The sequence below is a fragment of the Protomyctophum parallelum genome (assembly GCF_964188405.1).
Source record: "Protomyctophum parallelum genome assembly, chromosome: 9".
NCBI classification, from domain to species: domain Eukaryota; kingdom Metazoa; phylum Chordata; class Actinopteri; order Myctophiformes; family Myctophidae; genus Protomyctophum; species Protomyctophum parallelum.
This window is the reverse complement of record NC_139706.1, coordinates 15,645,376-15,665,030: the sequence shown is the minus strand read 5'-3', so window position 1 is coordinate 15,665,030 and position 19,655 is coordinate 15,645,376. Positions and strand designations below refer to the sequence as shown.

The window sequence follows — 19,655 nt, the reverse complement described above, 5'->3', positions numbered from 1 at the left end:
CCCCCAAGCCCGGTTCAATTACCCAGAATGCTTCACTCCCCTCAGCTAAATGACCCTTTTGTTTTGGTCAACTATTTACCTTTGTTGACATCTATACACGTTGCTTGTGGGAGCAGCAGAATTGACATTACCCCTGTGTGTAACCAGTGATTATGGTTCACTTTAAGATTTGTCAGTATCGTGTGTCTTGTGTGTTTTCTCAACAGAGGTTCTTTCGGAGCCACTGAAGAGGGACTGCATGGCCGGTACCCATGGTGGAAACGTCTCTCATCTTTCCACACGTCCTGTGTTAGTCATTTCATCTTTAATGTAGCAACTTGTTTTATACTGGTTTGAGAAAAGGTGGTTCTCGTTTTCACATTTTGGTCCTGAGGATTTCATGTTACACATGTATACGAGAACAAGCTGCTGCTAATCAGTTTTACAATGTTATGAATGTTTTCTTTTCTATGAAATGTTTTATCTGCGTGAGGTTTATGATATGATGTTGACCTTGTAAATAAATATTTTGTTCTCAGGGTACCGGAGGTCTCAAAATGTCATGTTACAAGTATAATGCACTAATTATACTTAAATATATACTTTGCGGTTTGCGTTATGTATTTCCAAGGTGCAATATGTATTTTCATATATATTTAACCTATTTACTGTAAACTATTTTTGAAACATAGCCTATACAGTAGGCTATGTGAAATATATTATTTTTAAATTTCCAACTGTGACACTGTAATGGTTTGCATTGACAAACCAATGATGAATGTTCATTCATTAATATTATTTAAATATATAATTAAAAAAATAAAACTTGAATGAACTAATAAACTATTTGTGCACTTGTTTGATTCTTAGGCCTGGCCTACTGTAGGCTATTTAGCTAGAATTGTGATTGCAATAGTGCCCTTGCGCGTGACTTGTCTCGACTCTGGACTGGACCATGGCACCTTTGATTTAATAAAGATCATTTCCGGGAGGAGGGTAGCTTTCGGTAAATTTACCTAAAGATTAATTTGAGTTCCCAGAAGTAGGCTATACCTAAAGATTAGCTTATATGGCCCTACTGTAAAAAGGAAGATAAGTGGGGCTCAGGGGCTGTTCTCCATTGAAAAGCATTATAGTTTTGAATAAATTAATGAGTTCGCATGCCTATTATAATTTTTTTATCTGTGTTGCCAATCATGAAATGACTGAAGTGACTTCCATGGTAATTATACCGGCGGTAAACTGATACCAACGGCATGTGCACGGATAACAAAACGCCGTTTGTCCGCTGCTCGCCCACAGTACACGTCAGTCAGTCAGTCAGTGAGCCAGTCACAGGGACGCAGTGGGCGCGGGCGCTGGACTGACGCAACTCAGCGCCTGTTGTGATATCTGAGCCGCTCTTCAATCAATGGCCAGGGATCGAGGGGATCATCATTCATTTATTTCACACACACACACACGCACTGTTTCGAATGTGGCTTTGACAGCAGGAATATCTATAACCTTTTATACTCTCACAGACGGTAAGTTGAGTTTTTCTTAAATGTTGAATTTGTTAATGAAATGCCTGTTCATTTCTTTATCGAGAAATATTAATATTTATTGACAAAGTAGTAGACCTTTCTAATGTCTACATTTCAGTTAAAACTAGGCTATTGGTAGAACTGCTCGAGGTGAAATAAGGCCTTATTATTGACCTGCAAGACCTTAATTAGCGCGGCTGTCAGTCTATCAACTTTGATGACTCAATGATCGATAACAACTGTAGGCTATTTTCAGCTTATTATGTTATTGTTGTACGAGGACAACACAATGTCAAATAAAAAGGAGTGATTATACAGAAGGTATACAGTACAGACTATAGGCCTAGTTATATATAGGCTACTCCAAAATACATACAGACCCTGATGTGGTTTTTGTGAAACAATGATGACAGTCAATTAAAGGTCACAGTCTTTGGATGTAGAAATGAAAGGCTGACGTCAATAAACTAAAGTTTGTTTGTATAATGGAGACAACTTAGATATCGTCCATATATAGTTTTACATTGGCGTTATTAATGAACTATATAATGTTTCCTTTTAGATTGCTATTGAAGATTGTATTTGCATGCCTTATTGTATAGGAATCTGTGCTCCATGCCATGTGAACATGTCGTTTGAGTTAAATGATGATGAGACAAAATCATGTGAAATAGAGGTGCGTTCCTGAATGTCACATTTCTCTCAAGCAAATTAGTAGGCCTATATAGGCTATCGTGTTTTCTTATTACAACCTTTAGATTAAAGAACAACTTGAAGCCAAACTAACAACTTGTGCCCACTGTACTGTGGGCAAAAGTTGCAATACGTCTATAACTAATGTTAAATTCAAATGATGGTGTTAAATCCACTTCTTCTAGTGTTGGCTGTGGCTGTAGCGCTATAGACAGAGGCTCACAACATGGACAGACAGGCTGTTAATCGGGCGAGGGAGGCCTTCCTGAGTGGCAGGACAAGACCTCTGGAGTTCCGGCTGACGCAGCTCCAAGGCCTACAGAAGATGCTTAAAGACAGACAGGCTGAGATCGTCACAGCGCTCAAGCAAGACCTAAACAGGGTGAGTTGTATATATATTGCCACCAGCATGTATAGGATACAGCATTTGTTATGGGGAGACACGTGTTACGTTTGTAGAGAAAAGGCCTTGTGCACACCTACAAGGACAGGTGCGTATGAGCCAGCAACCGAATGCGAATCATGAGACGAGAAAAGGGTCCCGCAGCAGCAGTTTTATTCAGATGACAACGTTTCGGTCTAAAGTACGACCATCATCACGTTGCATTACACTGGTATATGAACATGCATGTTCTTTTCTTTTCAAAATCTTTTTATTGTAATTTCAATAATATAAATCTCAGAGATCAGACATAATGAAAATACTATAATTTCGCAAAACATGCCCCTTCGAGACAAAAGAAAAAAGACAAAACATTTCCTCTCCTTCCAGTCCCAATTTAGTAAAGCCAATCCCCAATTCCCCGCAGCCTCTCTACGAGTACTCCACAATCAGTTATTGGGAGGGTGAAGAAAGCCTCGGGTGTCCTCCGATACCCGGGACCGTCAAGACACCATCTTCTTTCCACCTGACAGCGACGGGTCTCACTATAGGGGGACATAACGCATGTGGAGGTACACGCTATATCCCCCCAACCCCCCCCCCCCCCCCCCCCCCGCTGAACAGTCGCCCTGACTGTTTGTGGGGATCGGTATGAACATGTTGATAAAGAAATAATGCTTCACGTATGCCTCAGATATTAGATAAAAGTCAGGTAAAGTCATGTACGTATAACGTAACATATACCACTCAGCAGTGGATATGGCATGAATTGGCTTCACAATTATAGGAGCAAACGACTATAGAACCCACAACTGAATGTCAGCCCGTTGAGTTTGGTCGGACATGAAGTAAAACACTGTCATCAGTGCAGTGTTTTAACTCCACATAGTCCTGTTGCATTTCCACCCTCAGAGCCAGTATGACACACCGCTCCTGGAGCTAAACGGCCTGGAGGCAGAGATCGAGCTGGCCATATCCAAACTGCCGCAGTGGGCCGCCCCTCGGCCCGTGGAGAAGAACCTCCTCACCATAAAAGACGAGATATACATCCAGCCGGAGCCCCTGGGAGTGGTGCTCATCATCGGGGCGTGGAACTACCCCTGGGCTCTCACGCTGGGACCTCTCATCGGAGCCATCGCTGCTGGTACAAACCGTGGCTTTTTCCTCTATGTTTTCCATTGGTTGAATACTTTATGAGTCAAAATTGTAATCGGCAACGAGGTATAGTCAGACATTAAGGATAACACAAAACAGTCCCGGCTGGGGACTTGTTTCCATTGTGATCCTGTGTATTCAATTCATCAGCATAGCATACAAAACCTATGCATACAAAGGACAAAAAGAGAAAAAAGTGCCTCTATATATACCCTCCCTACCACCCTTGCATAATACTTAGTGATCAATAATAAGTAATCAGTCGATACGTTTGAATGAACGGAAAAGCATTGACAGTAAACAGTAAAATGTACAGTACTGCTTGTTTAACCACACTAGATTAATTAACAATGGAGAACTGACTATTGTTTTTGTAACGCTATTATGGCCTCCAGAATATGGTGAAAGCCGTCGCCTGGTTTTAACCCATAATAATGCTCTGAGCCGGCAGCAGTAATACCCAGTCCAGTCGTGTTAACTCCCAGAGACCTCCATATTATTGTCCTATCATCACTTGTGATGTCATCCCATTCATAGGTCCTCATTCTGTGTGTGTGTGTGTGTGTGTGTGTGTGTGTGTGTGTGTGTGTGTGTGTGTGTGTGTGTGTGTGTGTGTGTGTGTGTGTGTGTGCGTGTGTGCGTTTGTGCGTGTGTGCGTGTGTGCGTGCGTGCGTGCGTGCGTTGTTTGCAGGCAATGCAGCTGTGGTGAAGCCGTCCGAGCTGAGTGAGTGCTCGTCACTGCTCCTCCGAGGTCTGCTGCCTCGCTATGTGGACCAGGTCGGTATAGCCAGCACGCACTGCTATTGTTGTGAGAGTATAGCGTTGTTGTGGAACGTGAACGCAAAGTATAGGACTATTGTTTTGCCCTCACTGTGTTCTCCACAGTCTCACTTGAATCACTACTATACACCAACACAGTTCTTCACACAGCCATACTTTGGCATGGTTTTTAAACCCAAACATTAACTTTGGAAAGAATATATATTCAAAGATTTGCGCCACATTTTTTACGATTTTTCAAAAATAGCAGACCTACTCGGTGGCACGCTACAATCTCGTAGGTCTGCTATTTTTGAAAGATAGCTTGTGGCCCAGGCCTATATCTGCTATTTTTGAATAGCCAAAGTATAACATGAGACAGATGCTTTCCTGGTTTTAATGGGTTAACCATATAGACGTTTATACATATAGTATACATATAGTTTCATTATATAGATATATTCCACTGTTATGTTCTTAGCTTACGCATGTTTCATGTTAACTACTTTTATTATTATGATGTATTGCCATGCTTTTTGTTCTTGCTTAATGTAAATCGCTCTGGATTAAGAGCGCCTGCTAAATGCCTAAACTGTAAACTGTAGACGGTGCCATGTACAGTATCATGAGAAAAGTAATTTGGCAATTGGCCAGGTTAGCAACAACACGTTTCTTTGAAGAGTTCTGGTTAAAAGCAGAATTGATGTGGAAATGTGGAATGTTGATTGAACATCCGGCACACAGAAAGGATCTGTTCCTAGGCCTGCTAGGGCCTTAACTTCTAGGGCAGATGCGGACGCAGGCGCAAGGTTTATTACCAAGGAGAGCAGTTACCCCATAGTCACCAAGAAAATAATATTTGGCCAATGTTTGATCAATGACAACTTACAGCTTGTACTATTAGCATAGTATATAGGTAAACCACACTTGGCTGGTCCTCGTTAAATAGGAAAGTGGTACATTTACTTTTTAATCAGGAAAATGTAGCATCCTGTCAGTCAAGGGTTTCATTAACCAGACTTTCAAAAATCGTGATGAAAAGACAGGACTAACATTGTGAAAACCTAACAAAAGGACATGGCATGGCATTCAGGCACCAAAACGTATCGATTATCTTACAGCAGTAACAAAATATCGATCGTCTACATTTGTCGAATTCAAGTAAAATGACCTGCAGCATCTCTTGATAAAATACAGTCATATACAGAAAACATTCATTATCGAATCTCATCAGAAGTCTGAATTGGTGTCAGTGATGTGTTGCTGTTGGTCTGGTTTGTCTCGGTAGGAACTCTACCCCGTGGTGACAGGCGGCGTGTCGGAGACCCAGGATCTGTTGAAGCAGCGCTTTGACCACGTCTTCTACACTGGGAACCCCACAGTGGGTAGACTCGTGATGGAGGCCGCCGCCCGCCACCTCACCCCGGTCACCCTGGAGCTGGGAGGAAAGAGTCCCTGCTACATCGACAAGAACTGTGACCTCAGAGTTGCCTGCCGGTAATCTGCCACTATATTAATAGTGATATACAGTACTGTTTAACTAGAGGAGTATGGTAATCTAGCATTATGAATAGTTTTTTTTTTAACATAGGGGACTATGTATGGTAATGTAATCTACTGTACCACTAACGATACATGATACTGTATAGGCTACAGTAGCTGCATACTGTACCATTTAACTTTGAGGACTATGTACGGAAATCTACTAATCTAATAATAGTGACATGCTACTTAAGGGATAAAGTAAAGGGATAATGTGCTTTACCGTGAAGGGGTTTCGTTTGTTGACTACGAAGCTACTTATTGATTGATTTTTACTTAAAATGCATTTATTATTAAATGATTATATTGTATTTCTATTATTCTGCTAAGAATAGTCATTAGAATCTACAATAATAACTGCGACCATAGTAAAGAAGATAGAAGCAAAACAGCAGACTATTATTCAGAGATTTCAGAATGCCTTAATTGACCATTTTGTTCAACAACGCTGTGCAATAATGGCATGGCTATTTCCGTCAGAGAACTCACATGAAACAGTCAGATCTATTGAGAATGAGGCTAAATTATTATTATAAACTCTATAATGATAATTTGGCCTGTATTATGATTTTGGTGTAATTTAGGTATAGGCCTCCTATACTGTCACTCCAAGCAGGGAATCAAGATAGTAAAGGGGAGATCTAAGATCAGTGCTGCCTACAGGTGGATACCGAGATGGAGGGGGGGTGATGTAATGCGGTAATAGTATCCATCCATCCATCTTCTACCGCTTATCCGTAGTCGGGTCGCGGGGGGGCAACAGCTCCACCAGACATTCCTCTCCAGAGCAACATTAGTAACTTCCTCCTGGGGGATCCCGAGGCGTTCCAAGGCCAGTGAGTCGATGTCATCCCTCCATCTGCGCCTTAATTGGTCTGCCCCGGGGGCCCAGTGATAATGGGTGTATGCAGCAGCAATAATGGTTGCAGCAGACATTGCACAAAAAAGGCTTCTAAATCCTAACATTTTTCTGAAAAACCCATGTTTCTATGTCAGTGGTGCTCAACCTTTTTCAAATCAAGGATCCCCAGAATTATCTCTATTGGGCCGCGGACCCCCATCTTAAAATATGTTGTTCCAGGGACCTCCCAGAAGCCAATATTTTAGTTTAAAATGTTCGCTCTGAAATATATATTCAAAGATGTGCGCCACATTTTCATGACTTTTCAAAAATAGCAGACCTATTCAATACGCTATATACAGCTAAAGTAGAACAGAATGCTTCAAACACCAAAAAGGGTTCCCGCCCAAAATGGATTAAATAGACCACCGTGGACCGAGCATCACATGTTTTTTGTTTATGGTTTTACTTTATTTGGAAAAGGCAGCGGACAAAACAAGTTTCTTATACAAAAGGTTCTTTAGTGCAATTACATGTTTAGCAGTGCAACTCCAGTTGACGGCCTGCAGTATAGCTAAATGTATTATAATATTACATTTAGCTACTTCAGGCAGTCAACTCGAGTTGACAGCCTGAAATCCCAAGAGCATGTGAGATAATATTACTAATATTATCTCTTATTTCCTCTGGGATTTCACTGCTTACCTTTACAGATCAAGTGTAGAAGCACACTCTAAATGGGTGTGTATATACTCATAACAGCTGTATATGTGATTTACTCATCATTGCCATTTTGTTAGACGGACACATGGTGACACAGCCTTAGTTTGTCCACAGGCGTATCACGTGGGGAAAGTTTGTCAACTGTGGTCAGACATGCATCGCCCCCGACTACATCTTGTGTGAATCCAGCATCCAGAGCCGAGTGGTGGAGGCCATTCGACAAACCCTGTTGGTAAAATACCAGCCTCATGGATATTTATTATTTATGTCTTTTATTATTTCAACCACATTAACCCTCATGGCATCCCTATTTTGGGGCACACGTCATTACAGGTAATAATTGTTGAAAAAATGTAATGAATTCTCAAGAGATAAACACCATCGTACAATGACATATATAGGTGCTTCTCTCTACACACATGCTGCTCTCATCTCTGATCAAACCTGTTCTCAGTTCTGCCATACCTACCTACATCAATTTGATATTTCTGGCATTGCTTAGTCTACTAACTTTTTCACTAATTGGTTCCATCCACTATGGGAGAAGGTGTGTTACTTAGTGTCTCACGTGTCACATTTCAGTTCATTATTTAAAACTATAGGGATGTCCCGATCTTTTTTTCTTTTCGCTTCCGATCCGATCCCGATACCTCAATTTCTGTGATACCGATACTGAATACCGATACCAGTGTCGCGATCTCATGTTGTGTTTATAGCTATCTAGCTATATATCTCGTGTTGTGATTATAGCAGACTCCTCACTCAAATGTGCACTTGCAGTTTGGGCAAATCCAAAGCACTCCACATGTCCCAACATTGTATTTACCTGCCATAGTGTCAACCCCTTACCCCCTGTGTCGGATCGGTGGTTAGACTGGCATATTTGCCGATACCGATATGACCCGATTTGACAAATAAGGGCCGATCCAACACTTTTCCCGATACCGATACAGTATCGGGACATCTCTATTTAAAACCATACCTCTATAGTCTAACTAACCCAAATGACATTTTTGTTCAATTGCAGGAATTCTACGGCGCAGACCCCAAATGTTCACCAGACTACGGACGAATCATCAACCAGCGCCACTTCAACCGAGTGATGAATCTGATGGAGGGTTACACAGCTGTGGTGGGAGGGCAGACCGATTCCTCACAGCGCTACATCGGTAGGATGTGTTTTCACGTTTTGGGGGCGAATTCACTCTAGGGTCTCTGATCCAGATGTCCACATGTCAGATGTTGTGATTAGTGTGAACACTAATCACACTAATCAAAACGGAAGGGCGAATCTCAGGATTCACCGTTTCCTGAGTACGGTAGGCAGTGTTCATACTCCTCAAACTAATTACAGTGTGAATTTGCCCGTATTTACACCAGCATTTGGAGTAACAACCACGTGGTGATGCAGTTTGTTCACAGTGAATCTTTTCCAAATCTTTTCCCACATTGCAGGAAAAGCTTTACTGTGTTTGGGTAAAGCTTATCCGGCAGTGGGGGGGGGGGGGGGGAAGCTTGAACAAACAAAAGTGCCTTCATTGAAAATTCCAATTCGCAGCAGCCAGAACACGATCATTCATCATTGCAGCTGAAAAAAGCTCAGATCATGCAGAGAGATGTAAAATAAAAGCATAAAAAGTCCACTTCAAGCTAACATAATTTTGAAATGTTCAGTTAGAGGATTGTGTCGTATACTGAACATAACGAGGGAGGTCCTCGATGCACGTCCCACTGGGAGGAGACCCCGGGGGCAGACCAATTAAGGTCCTCGATGCACGTCCCACTGGGAGGAGACCCCGGGGGCAGACCAATTAAGGTCCTCGATGCACGTCCCACTGGGAGGAGACCCCGGGGGCAGACCAATTAAGGTCCTCGATGCACGTCCCACTGGGAGGAGACCCCGGGGGCAGACCAATTAAGGTCCTCGATGCACGTCCCACTGGGAGGAGACCCCGGGGGCAGACCAATTAAGGTCCTCGATGCACGTCCCACTGGAAGAAGACCCCGGGGGCAGACCAATTAAGGTCCTCGATGCACGTCCCACTGGGAGGAGACCCCGGGGGCAGACCAATTAAGGTCCTCGATGCACGTCCCACTGGGAGGAGACCCCGGGGGCAGACCAATTAAGGTCCTCGATGCACGTCCCACTGGGAGGAGACCCAGGGGGCAGACCAATTAAGGTCCTCGATGCACGTCCCACTGGGAGGAGACCCCGGGGGCAGACCAATTAAGGTCCTCGATGCACGTCCCACTGGGAGGAGACCCAGGGGGCAGACCAATTAAGGTCCTCGATGCACGTCCCACTGGGAGGAGACCCCGGGGGCAGACCAATTAAGGTCCTCGATGCACGTCCCACTGGGAGGAGACCCCGGGGGCAGACCAATTAAGGCGTAGTTTACATTGGAGGGATTACATCAACTCACTGGCCTTGGAACGCCTCGGGATCCCCCAGGAGGAAGTTACTATACTGTTGCTCTGGAGAGGGAAGTCTGGAGTCTCTCTGGTGGAGCTGTTGCCCCCGCAACCCAACCACGGATAAGCGGTTGATGAAGATGAATGGATGGATGGATGAACATAATCACTGAACATCTGCTGCCTTGACCTTGACGTTGTCTCTCCACCCCGTCCATCCCCAGCCCCCACCGTACTGAAGGACGTGCCTCCCCACGCCAGGCTGATGCAGGAGGAGATCTTCGGACCTCTGTTGCCCATAGTGACGGTCAGTGACATGGACGACGCCATTCGCTTCGTGAACGAGAGAGAGAAGCCGCTGGCCCTCTACATCTTCTGCTCAGACAAGAAGGTAAGAGATGCATTGGTTTATACCACCGACTGTCCACATGAGGGATAAACATTCAACCTCTTCTGGGCTCATATGGGTGCTGGAGCGTGCCGGAGCGTTTTTTATGTTGTTGAAGACATAAACCTCACTTCTAAGCTAATCCCAGGTCAGCAGGAGCAATTATTATGTGGCTACTGCATTGCAGTTTGTAAACAGTCCAAAAGTTGACGTAACGGTGGTATTTCAAGACATAGTTTCAATGGGTATCAGGTACAGTCGCCCCTAAACCATCTCGCCCCTCAATGTTTTCCGCCGACCTCACGTCGACCGCTCGGTGCCGCGCTTCTTTTATTCTTTATTTTGTTTTTTTACTGAGAATAAGGTTCGTTTTGGGTTAGGTAAAGTTTTACTGGGGTTAAGTTTAGGTATAGGGTTGGGTTTAGGCATAGTTTTACTGAGGTTAAGGTTAGGAATAGGGTTAGGTTTAACCGTTTAAGCATAATTTACTTAGGTTACTTTAATACCAGGCTGAGCAGTGCCACCGGCTGTACGCCCGGGGCGAGTTGGTAAAGGGGCGACTCGCTTGGTATTCGTTTCAAGACAGAGTCGGCCATAGCTCAGTGGGTTTTGGCATTTGTGTGAGAACGTTAAGTGTATCAGGTTTTGGCATTATGTGTGAAATTCTCCTTCACTCATGCAGATGTTTCTCCCATTTCACTCCATATTTTCTCCTAAACTTTCAAAGGCAGTGAAGAAAATGTTGGACGAAACAACCAGTGGAGGAGTGACGGTCAATGATGTCATGATGCACTACACGATGAGCTCTCTTCCATTCGGTGGTGTCGGTGCGTCTACTTTTAACTTCATGTTCAAATTCACTTCCTGGTGTTACGCAAGGACTATTAAAAGCGGACAGGAAGCGAAGACCGTACGGTGGACTCCATGTTGATCCCTGGAAGGTCAGAAACATGCGCAATGGGGCTATATGCAGCCAACATTTCCGCGTTCAGCTTCCTTGGTCTCAATTGCGCATGTTTCTTTCCTTCCAGGGAGCAACATGGAGTCCACTACTGTCTTCGCTTTTAATAGTCCTTGGTGTTACAGTGAAACATTTGAGTCTTTGCACTACTGGAACCCCACCTTAAGTATGTAGTGTATATTCATTGTATCTATATTTTTGGTATCCATCCATATCTGTATACTGTTACCAGCTACTGTAACAATTGAATTTCCGGTGCAAGGCTTTACTTATTATTAGCACGTTGACCCCACGGTCTTCCTCACAGTGTTGTAAGTAAAGGATCCCATGGGAAACATCTGCAATAATAAAGTATTTATGTTACAATTTACAATTTAGGCATTTAGCAGATGCTCTTAATCCAGAGCGATTTACAGTAAGCAAGAACAAAAAACACGGTAATACATCAAAAATAGTCATCATGAATCACACATAAGCTTAAGAACCGAACAGTGGATTATCTATATAATGACTATTAACTATACGTATATGCATACCTTCCATTAAATCATCAACTTGACATTTAGTTAACCCATTTTGAGCGGGAGCTCCTTTTGGTGGTTGTATACATTATGTTATAATTTAGCTATTAAAAAATAGCAGATCTACAAGCTCATAGCGCACCACCGAGTGGCACGCTATGAACTTGTAGCTCTGCTATTTTTGAAAAATCGTTAAAATGTGCCTCAAATCCTTCCGAGAATTGTCATTTCGACGTCAGGCCTGAACGGGTTGAGATGTTACCTACACTGACAAAGACGTCTTTCTTTTGCACGACGAACGGTCCTATTATTCCGAGAGCAGACAAACACCAGAAGTCGGGAAGCGTCGGTAACATGTGACTCTGTCGACCACCTGCAGGTCAGAGTGGCATGGGTCGCTACCACGGCAAGCACTCCTTCGACCAGCTCAGCCACCCGAGGGCGTGCCTCGTCAGGTCCCTGGGCATGGAGAGCGTCAACCTGGCGCGCTACCCGCCTCAGGACCGCCAGCGAGCGCGCAGGGCCCGCATGGCCTCGAAGTCGCCCATGATCGACTTCTCCAAAAAGACCTTCGTCTGGGCCGTGTCCGTCTCCGTCATTGCGTTTGGCCTCTTCATCGCCCTGCTGGTGATTCTGTTAATGGCCGCCGGGCTCAACTGCACCTGTTGGTACTGGCGAGGGTTTTACACCTACTGGTAACACTTTGTCTATTGAGGTCCTCGTAATAAGCATACATGTTTAGGTAATACGTTGATTATCCTTTTTATCTCCTGAGCGGCGTCTTAGTGCCTTCAACACCTGTAGCCGTGGTCATGGTTTACTGTCTGTACCATGGTGTCGCGTGTATTTATGCTTTCATAACATAAGCAACAATATTCACCCATCAAATTGTAAATTTGCTTTTCTGTTCGTCAGTGTTTGCTAACCAAAACTGACTGGCTTAGACAAGGAATAAAATAAAATGGGAGTAACAGAGGTAAAGTACAATTGAGATAAAGACAATAATGAAATAGGCTAATACATCGAAAGAACATGTGCACATAAATTAAACAAAACAAAGGTTAAACAATTAACTAAAAAAAGATTATAAAACAAAAGGAATACAAATAGATGTATCAAAATAAGGCTTTCTCTTGAAAGTTTTAAGAAGGAGATTTAAAAGATGCCTTAGCTGTAGCCTTAGCTGTATCAAGAGTTCCATAGCTGAGAACGCTTGATTTTGAGCTGTGATTTCGGAACTCAAATGCGACCACTGCCCATGGACCGCAGGCTGTGTTCTGGCATGTACTTAAGGTTTGTAACATTATCAGTAAAATGTTCAAATCAATTCTAAAATATACAGGCAACAAGTGGGGAAAGGTGACGTTACGACATATTACAATTGGTCAAATTAACTGCCTGGCTGCTGCATTCTGGATTAGTCTATAACCATTTCAGTAGAGGATAAACAGCATTTATAGAAACGTTCTTAACCCATTTTGACCTGAGATCAGATTCTAAAAATGTCTTCTACATCCTGACAGTTTTCTGAAAAAGATATTTCTGAAAAAGCAGATCTTTTTTTCTGAAAAAGCAGATCTACAAGCTCAGAAAAAGCCGATCTACGAGTGGCGCGCTACGAGCTTGTAGGTGTAGCAATAATTGTAGGTGGAATAGAGGCATTTGAACGTATCATAATATAGCAGATCTAAAAAACAAGAACTCATAATAATAATAATAATAATAAGGGTAATAATAATAATAATAATAGGCTAATAATAATAGCAATAATATAAAGTGTAAAACTAAGGTGAACGTGCATTCTCGGTGGGGTGGAGGTAATGATAAAACAGTATATGACGAGGAGGTCAGCATGGAGTTTAAGTATTCAGTGCAGTTACCATGGACACCAAAATAACAACCCCAGCCACGTTCACACTAGCGGCGACATAGCCACAGGCTACAAGTTACTTCCACGTGGCGACGCGCTGCAAAAGAAAGTTGAGCTGGCTTCAACATTTTTTCCAGAGCTCCAAAGACGCAGCGAAGCGTCAATCAATCAATCAATTATGTTTTTTTTGTATTACTTTACTACTGTATTTCCACTACTCTTCTCTTTCCCCACATCTCTTGCTCTGTTCCGTAAGGAAACCTAATAATTCCTGCCATTAACCGGTTCCCTACAGTGAACTGAAATGTAACTATACTACTTCACATTCACACACTTTAACAACACTTAAACGTGGCAGACATGTATCTGGCCACGCTTGGTCGCTTTGCACATTTTGTCATCACTAGTGTGAACCCAGCATTAGTGCACCTGACTGTACTGTACGGTGCTGTTGTCACTTGTTTTCCCCTGCCTATTGTTCTATTATTCTTCAAAACAAGCTCAGGCTATATATTTGCAATGCTTCTGTGCTATTGTCAGTGCTGACACCTAGTGGTAAACCTTCACAAAGTTTGAAATGGAGATTTAACACTACTGCTGTGAAGAAAACCCACCTAACTGAAGGCGTTTGTTGTTTTCACTTTTATATTAAATGATGATCCCAATATAGTGTTCAGTGAAACAGCACTGACGTGTCATTTTCCTTTACTAACGCTACGCGGTTCTGTACTCTTTAGTCGGGTCTTATAAGATTATGTGTTTTCTTTCCATGGAAATAAACAGACAAGTCAGGAATGAGTCAAAACGAAGGGAAAAGCACGTGTCAGCATTGTGTTTGTGTAATCTCTGCATGGGGGTCCTTTGCTCTAGAATATTGTCATTGTGTACCATTGTGTGTTCACCCTGTTCTGTTAGGATACATAACTGTCACTGACAGAATTCATGTAGTTTTTAACTATTGGTGTCTAATAGTGTGTGTGTGTGTGTGTGTGTGTGTGTGTGTGTGTGTGTGTGTGTGTGTGTGTGTGTGTGTGTGTGTGTGTGTGTGTGTGTGTGTGTGTGTGTGTGTGTGTGTGTGTGTGTGTGTGTGTGTGTGTGTGTGTGTGTGTGTGTGTGTGTGTGTGCGTGCGTGCGTGCGTGCGTGCGTGCGTGCGTGCGTGCGTGCGTGCGTGCGTGCGCGCGCGCGCGCGCGTGCGCGCGCGCGCTGTTGATTTTATTAAAACAATAATGGGATTAATATAGCAGTGCTTCTCAGCAACTTTCACATCGGGACGCACATAGTGACTCTCTCTAGACCCATGAGGACGACTCTACAAATGTCTTCTAAAAACATGTTCATGTCAAGGACCCCCAAAAATATATGTAGGCCTAATTGGCAAATCCCATCTGAAACCCCCAGAAGCAAATATTTGAGTTAAAAGCGTTCACTCTGAAAGAATATACAATATATTCAAAGATTTGCGCCACATTTTCACGATTTTTCTAAAATAGCAGACCTACAAGCTCATGAGCTTGTAGGTCTGCTATTTTAGAAAAATCGTTAGTTTTCAATAGCTAAAGTATAACATGATGCTTTAAACACCAAAAGGGGTTCCCACAGTCCCTAGATGCTGCTCTACCTACAAATTGGCAGACAAATGAAATGGTGAAAAAGGAAAGGATGAGGTCATGAGGTCACCAAAATCAGTATAGGGTTCATGAACTGGCCATCCAGTCAGTATTTTATTTTATTTTTTAGATATGTTGGTGTGCTCACACTAACATTGAGTTGCTTGTAACTGTACGACAAACAAGCACTGCAGGCTATGAGTGAGAATTCAAAGTAATAATTTAGCAAATACAATCAACATAATCATAAAGTAATGTATGCGAGCAGACATGGCACAATAAGAGTTCCAGTTCCAGTACAAAGATATAGTCTGTCTTGTTGGCCAGATGGCAGCATTGAGCTGGGAATACTGTATAGGTCTGAGAACATTTCAGGACTTCACAATGCCTTGCAAGTACAGTATTTACTACACTTAACATGGTAAAATGAGTGTGGGTGTGTAAACAAACACTTTTCTGCATGGATTCCAGTCAAGCTTTACTGATGACCCACTCTTCATCTGAACGTCCATTATTTATTCAGCATTTGAGCCTCGGAACCACCATTTGTTGACATTTAGATTTGCAGTCCCAAAACGAAATCATTTTGTTATCGTTGGATAAGATTTGGTCCACAATTCCATGCTGTATTGCATGTAGTTACCTGTTAATTATTTTATGTGTACACTTCGTACTGTACATTAAATAATGCAGATGTTTGACAATAATTTACGCTCTCAGAAGTTAAAGGTCTAATAAGGGTCCATTTGGTTACCTTACCGACTCCATCATTTAGCTGGAGACCACCTGGACCCCCCCTCAAGGACCACTGGTGGTCCCCAGCCCGCTGCTCTGCAGTATTATCAATTTCCGTTACGTATTGGGAATACATGGTAGAAATACGGAGTAATATACAACAGCTTCTGCCAACAAGTGTTATGTCTGATAATGAGCAGCGATCTAGTAGGCCTATAGATCAGTGATTACCCCCATGCCAGTGTTGATTTTGTCGACTAAAACTATGACGAAAAATGTCCGTCGACTACCATTCTTCACTGACGAAAACTAAATGGAAACTAAATGAAAACTAATAAGCTACGATTACTAAAACTATAAGGCTAAATATATTGACAATTTCGTCAACAAATGAAAACTAGACTAAAATAAAATGTTAGGAAGGGACTAGTGGACAAGAGATCCAGTATAAGTCATTTTACACTTGGGTGCATGCTGAAAATAGCCGATCTACTATTTTCAGAAAGTGTGAAATCAGTCATTACGACGCCATCAAGCCTCACCAAAATACATTTTAGTCAACTAAATCAACTGTAGATTTAGTCGACTAAAATCTTATGATGGTTAGTCGACTAAAACTAGACTAAAACTAAAGACTATGACTAAAACTAAAACTAAAATTTGCTGCCAAAAACAACACTGCCCCATCCCCTGCATGATGACAGGGAGATTGTTTGTGGCTGGCACATGAATTGAACATATAGTACAACATGGAATATGTTGTATTCTTCTGACTGCATATAGGCCTTACGTCATGTCATAGAATGAGCGATTAGGGGAAGGGGATCAATGTCACCTGATTCTTTGTTTGACCCCGCAAAAAAACTCGGACGTGTGTCTCAAAGAATGATTATTATTGGCAGAATCGTGGCTGCACTGTTAATTGCAATCACCCCGCACTACAATACTTCACCATATGTTGCACTATGACAAAAAAAAACGTTCCCAAATGCAATTAACCTGTGACATTTTTTCACTCCATGAAACAATGGTGGACTCGGCCACGCTCCGAAAAATGCCTGTATGTGTGTCTCAAAGAATGGGTCCTCCATTACTGTGTTGTGTGTTGTCCACACTGAGAGAAAACAGTAGTCTGACTGAGTTCACACTGCTGTAAACCCGGACCCTGATGTAAACAACTTAAAACAACGCCGGGACAACGCTCCACACGTCCCAAACTCTTCTCCCTTCTGGCTCCAAAACTGTGGAATGCACTTCCCATTGCAGTCAGAACTGCAGCATCACTCCCAATCTTCCGCCGTAGTCTGAAAACCCACCTTTTCAGACTCCATCATGGCCCATAGCACTTACCCTACCCCCCTTAGATAGCATTTCTGTAGACTTAGATAGCATCTGATACAAACTTATAGCATGTTGTTATGTAGACAGCACTATAATTGCATTGTATATAGTCATAGCACGCCATAGTACATAATTATGTATAGCATAGTAGTATATATATATATATATATATATATATATATATATATATATAGTTTATATGTATAGTCTCATAATATAGATATTCTACTGTTACTTTACGCATGTTTTATGATAAATCCTTTTTTTTTGTGATGTATTCCCATGCTTTTTGTTCTTGCTTAATGTAAGTCGCTCTGGATTAAGAGCGTCTGCTAAATGCCTAAATTGTAAATTGTAAATTGTAACAAGTCTTTAGAGTGCTTTTTCTGCTTTTACCCAGTTTTTGTATTGACCTGTATACTTTTGTTGTCTCCACCAGGCCAAAGGCATGGGGAGAGAGTATGTTTTGCACTCCGTCCGTCCGTGTGTGTGTGTGTGTGTGTGTGTGTGTGTGTGTGTGTGTGTGTGTGTGTGTGTGTGTGTGTGTGTGTGTGTGTGTGTGTGTGTGTGTGTGTGTGTGTGTGTGTGTGTGTGTGCGCGCGTGCGTGCATTGACCTGTATACTTTTGTTGTCTCCACCAGGCCAAAGGCATGGGGAGAGAGTATGTTTTGCACTCCGTCCGTCCGTCCGTGTGTGTGTGTGTGTGTGTGTGTGTGTGTGTGTGTGTGTGTGTGTGTCCGTCCGTCCGTTACCAGCTAATCTCCGGCACCGTTGGCCCGAAACCTGCCACATTGGCCTGTTATAGCGCCACCAAGAAATGGATTTTTGCAAAACACATTTTTGGAACAAAATGCCTCAAATCATCCAATTGCCATTTAAGGCATAAGAACAAATGCAACCCTTTTCACATTGGCCTATTATAGCGCCACCTCTCTAGTTTGAACTGTATACCCAACTGTTAATAGAATTTTCAATCAGTCAGTCAGTCAATCAATCAATCAATCAATCAATCAATCAATCAATCAATCAAATGAAACACCACCTCACAGAGCTGAATCCCTGAACATACGTCACGTGGTATATATGTACTGTATATGAATAGGCATAGATTGACAGATTGTACTCGGTTGGTAACGCTTTGTACATTGAAGGTGAAACAGAATGATCAATGGAATCAACACAGGCCAACTTTTCCTGCAGTCAAAGTCTGTTTCGTACTATTACAGCAGAATCCTTCTAGCTGTTTCTTCCTATAGTCTAATAATGTCCCTGGCCTGGTTGGTGAGAGTAGCCTCCACTACCACCACATTAGGGTCTGTACTATAGTTCATCCATCAGAGATTGTTGAGATTATATTTTTTGCCCATTTTAACTGGATTCTGTCCGATGGCACTCATGGCAAAGGTCATTGAGATCTGGCCAATGAGACCAGACCCCAAAAGCTCATGGCTTGTGAGTCCAGTTTTCCGGAGTCTTTCCTCCTGTTATTCTGGTCTGCAACAGGGCACACGCACGCACACACACACACACACACACACACACACACACACACACACACACACACACACACACACACACACACACACACACACACCACATTTGAACATGAGAGTCACTGAGGAGGAGGGGAACATCGTCATCAGAGATGTGATGTTGAGATAATTCAAGCATGGCTGCTGATTAAAAGCTGCACACTGTAAACTAAATACTTCCGGAGAGCTTTGTTTCTGTTGTTTGTCTTCGGGGCAAACCACAGCCTCTGCCAAAGGAACCTCAGCTCGGCAGCCGCTCTGTTCCACACCGTTGGGCAGAACGTTGACAACACAGAAGGAAGCTGTTTCTCCATCTATACACTTCTCCGTACAGAAGGGAGAGGAAAGCTCAACAGGCATATTTGATATTTCACACTTTCACAGTGAGGTGCAGTATAGCCTGGTGAGGCAAGGCATTTGTCATGTTTGGCTCATTGCTGGATTCTCATGAATAAATGCACAAGCAGCTGTGCACAAATACACAAAACAGATATACAAACGGATATACAAATACATACATGCAGTATATATAAACAAATAGCTTGCTCACCCTCTTCCACCTATACCCCACAAACACAATGGAGAGTTTTGGCAGAGATTAGGCTGCACATGAATCTGTCCATGTTCCATCTAACAAGCATGTCTGTTCTTTAACTATAGTTAAGTGCTACATTCTCCTAATGTCCC

The 19,655-nt window shown here is 42.7% G+C and overlaps 1 protein-coding gene across 1 annotated transcript in view; it reads left to right on the top strand.

Moving 5' to 3' along the window:
* LOC310864444 (uncharacterized protein) overlaps positions 1–15,046 on the top strand; it is a gene marked incomplete at its 3' end in the record, with an annotated part of 38,621 nt that extends 23,575 nt beyond the window's left edge. The window contains exons 11-20 of the mRNA XM_083773133.1: positions 2,410–2,580; positions 3,493–3,724; positions 4,427–4,512; positions 5,783–5,991; positions 7,715–7,832; positions 8,628–8,769; positions 10,237–10,403; positions 11,128–11,227; positions 12,262–12,577; positions 14,995–15,046. Coding sequence (XP_083629259.1) covers positions 2,410–2,580; positions 3,493–3,724; positions 4,427–4,512; positions 5,783–5,991; positions 7,715–7,832; positions 8,628–8,769; positions 10,237–10,403; positions 11,128–11,227; positions 12,262–12,577; positions 14,995–15,046 — 1,593 coding nt within the window. The remainder of the gene's footprint in view (positions 1–2,409; positions 2,581–3,492; positions 3,725–4,426; positions 4,513–5,782; positions 5,992–7,714; positions 7,833–8,627; positions 8,770–10,236; positions 10,404–11,127; positions 11,228–12,261; positions 12,578–14,994) is intronic.
* Between the last annotated feature and the right edge of the window lie 4,609 nt (positions 15,047–19,655).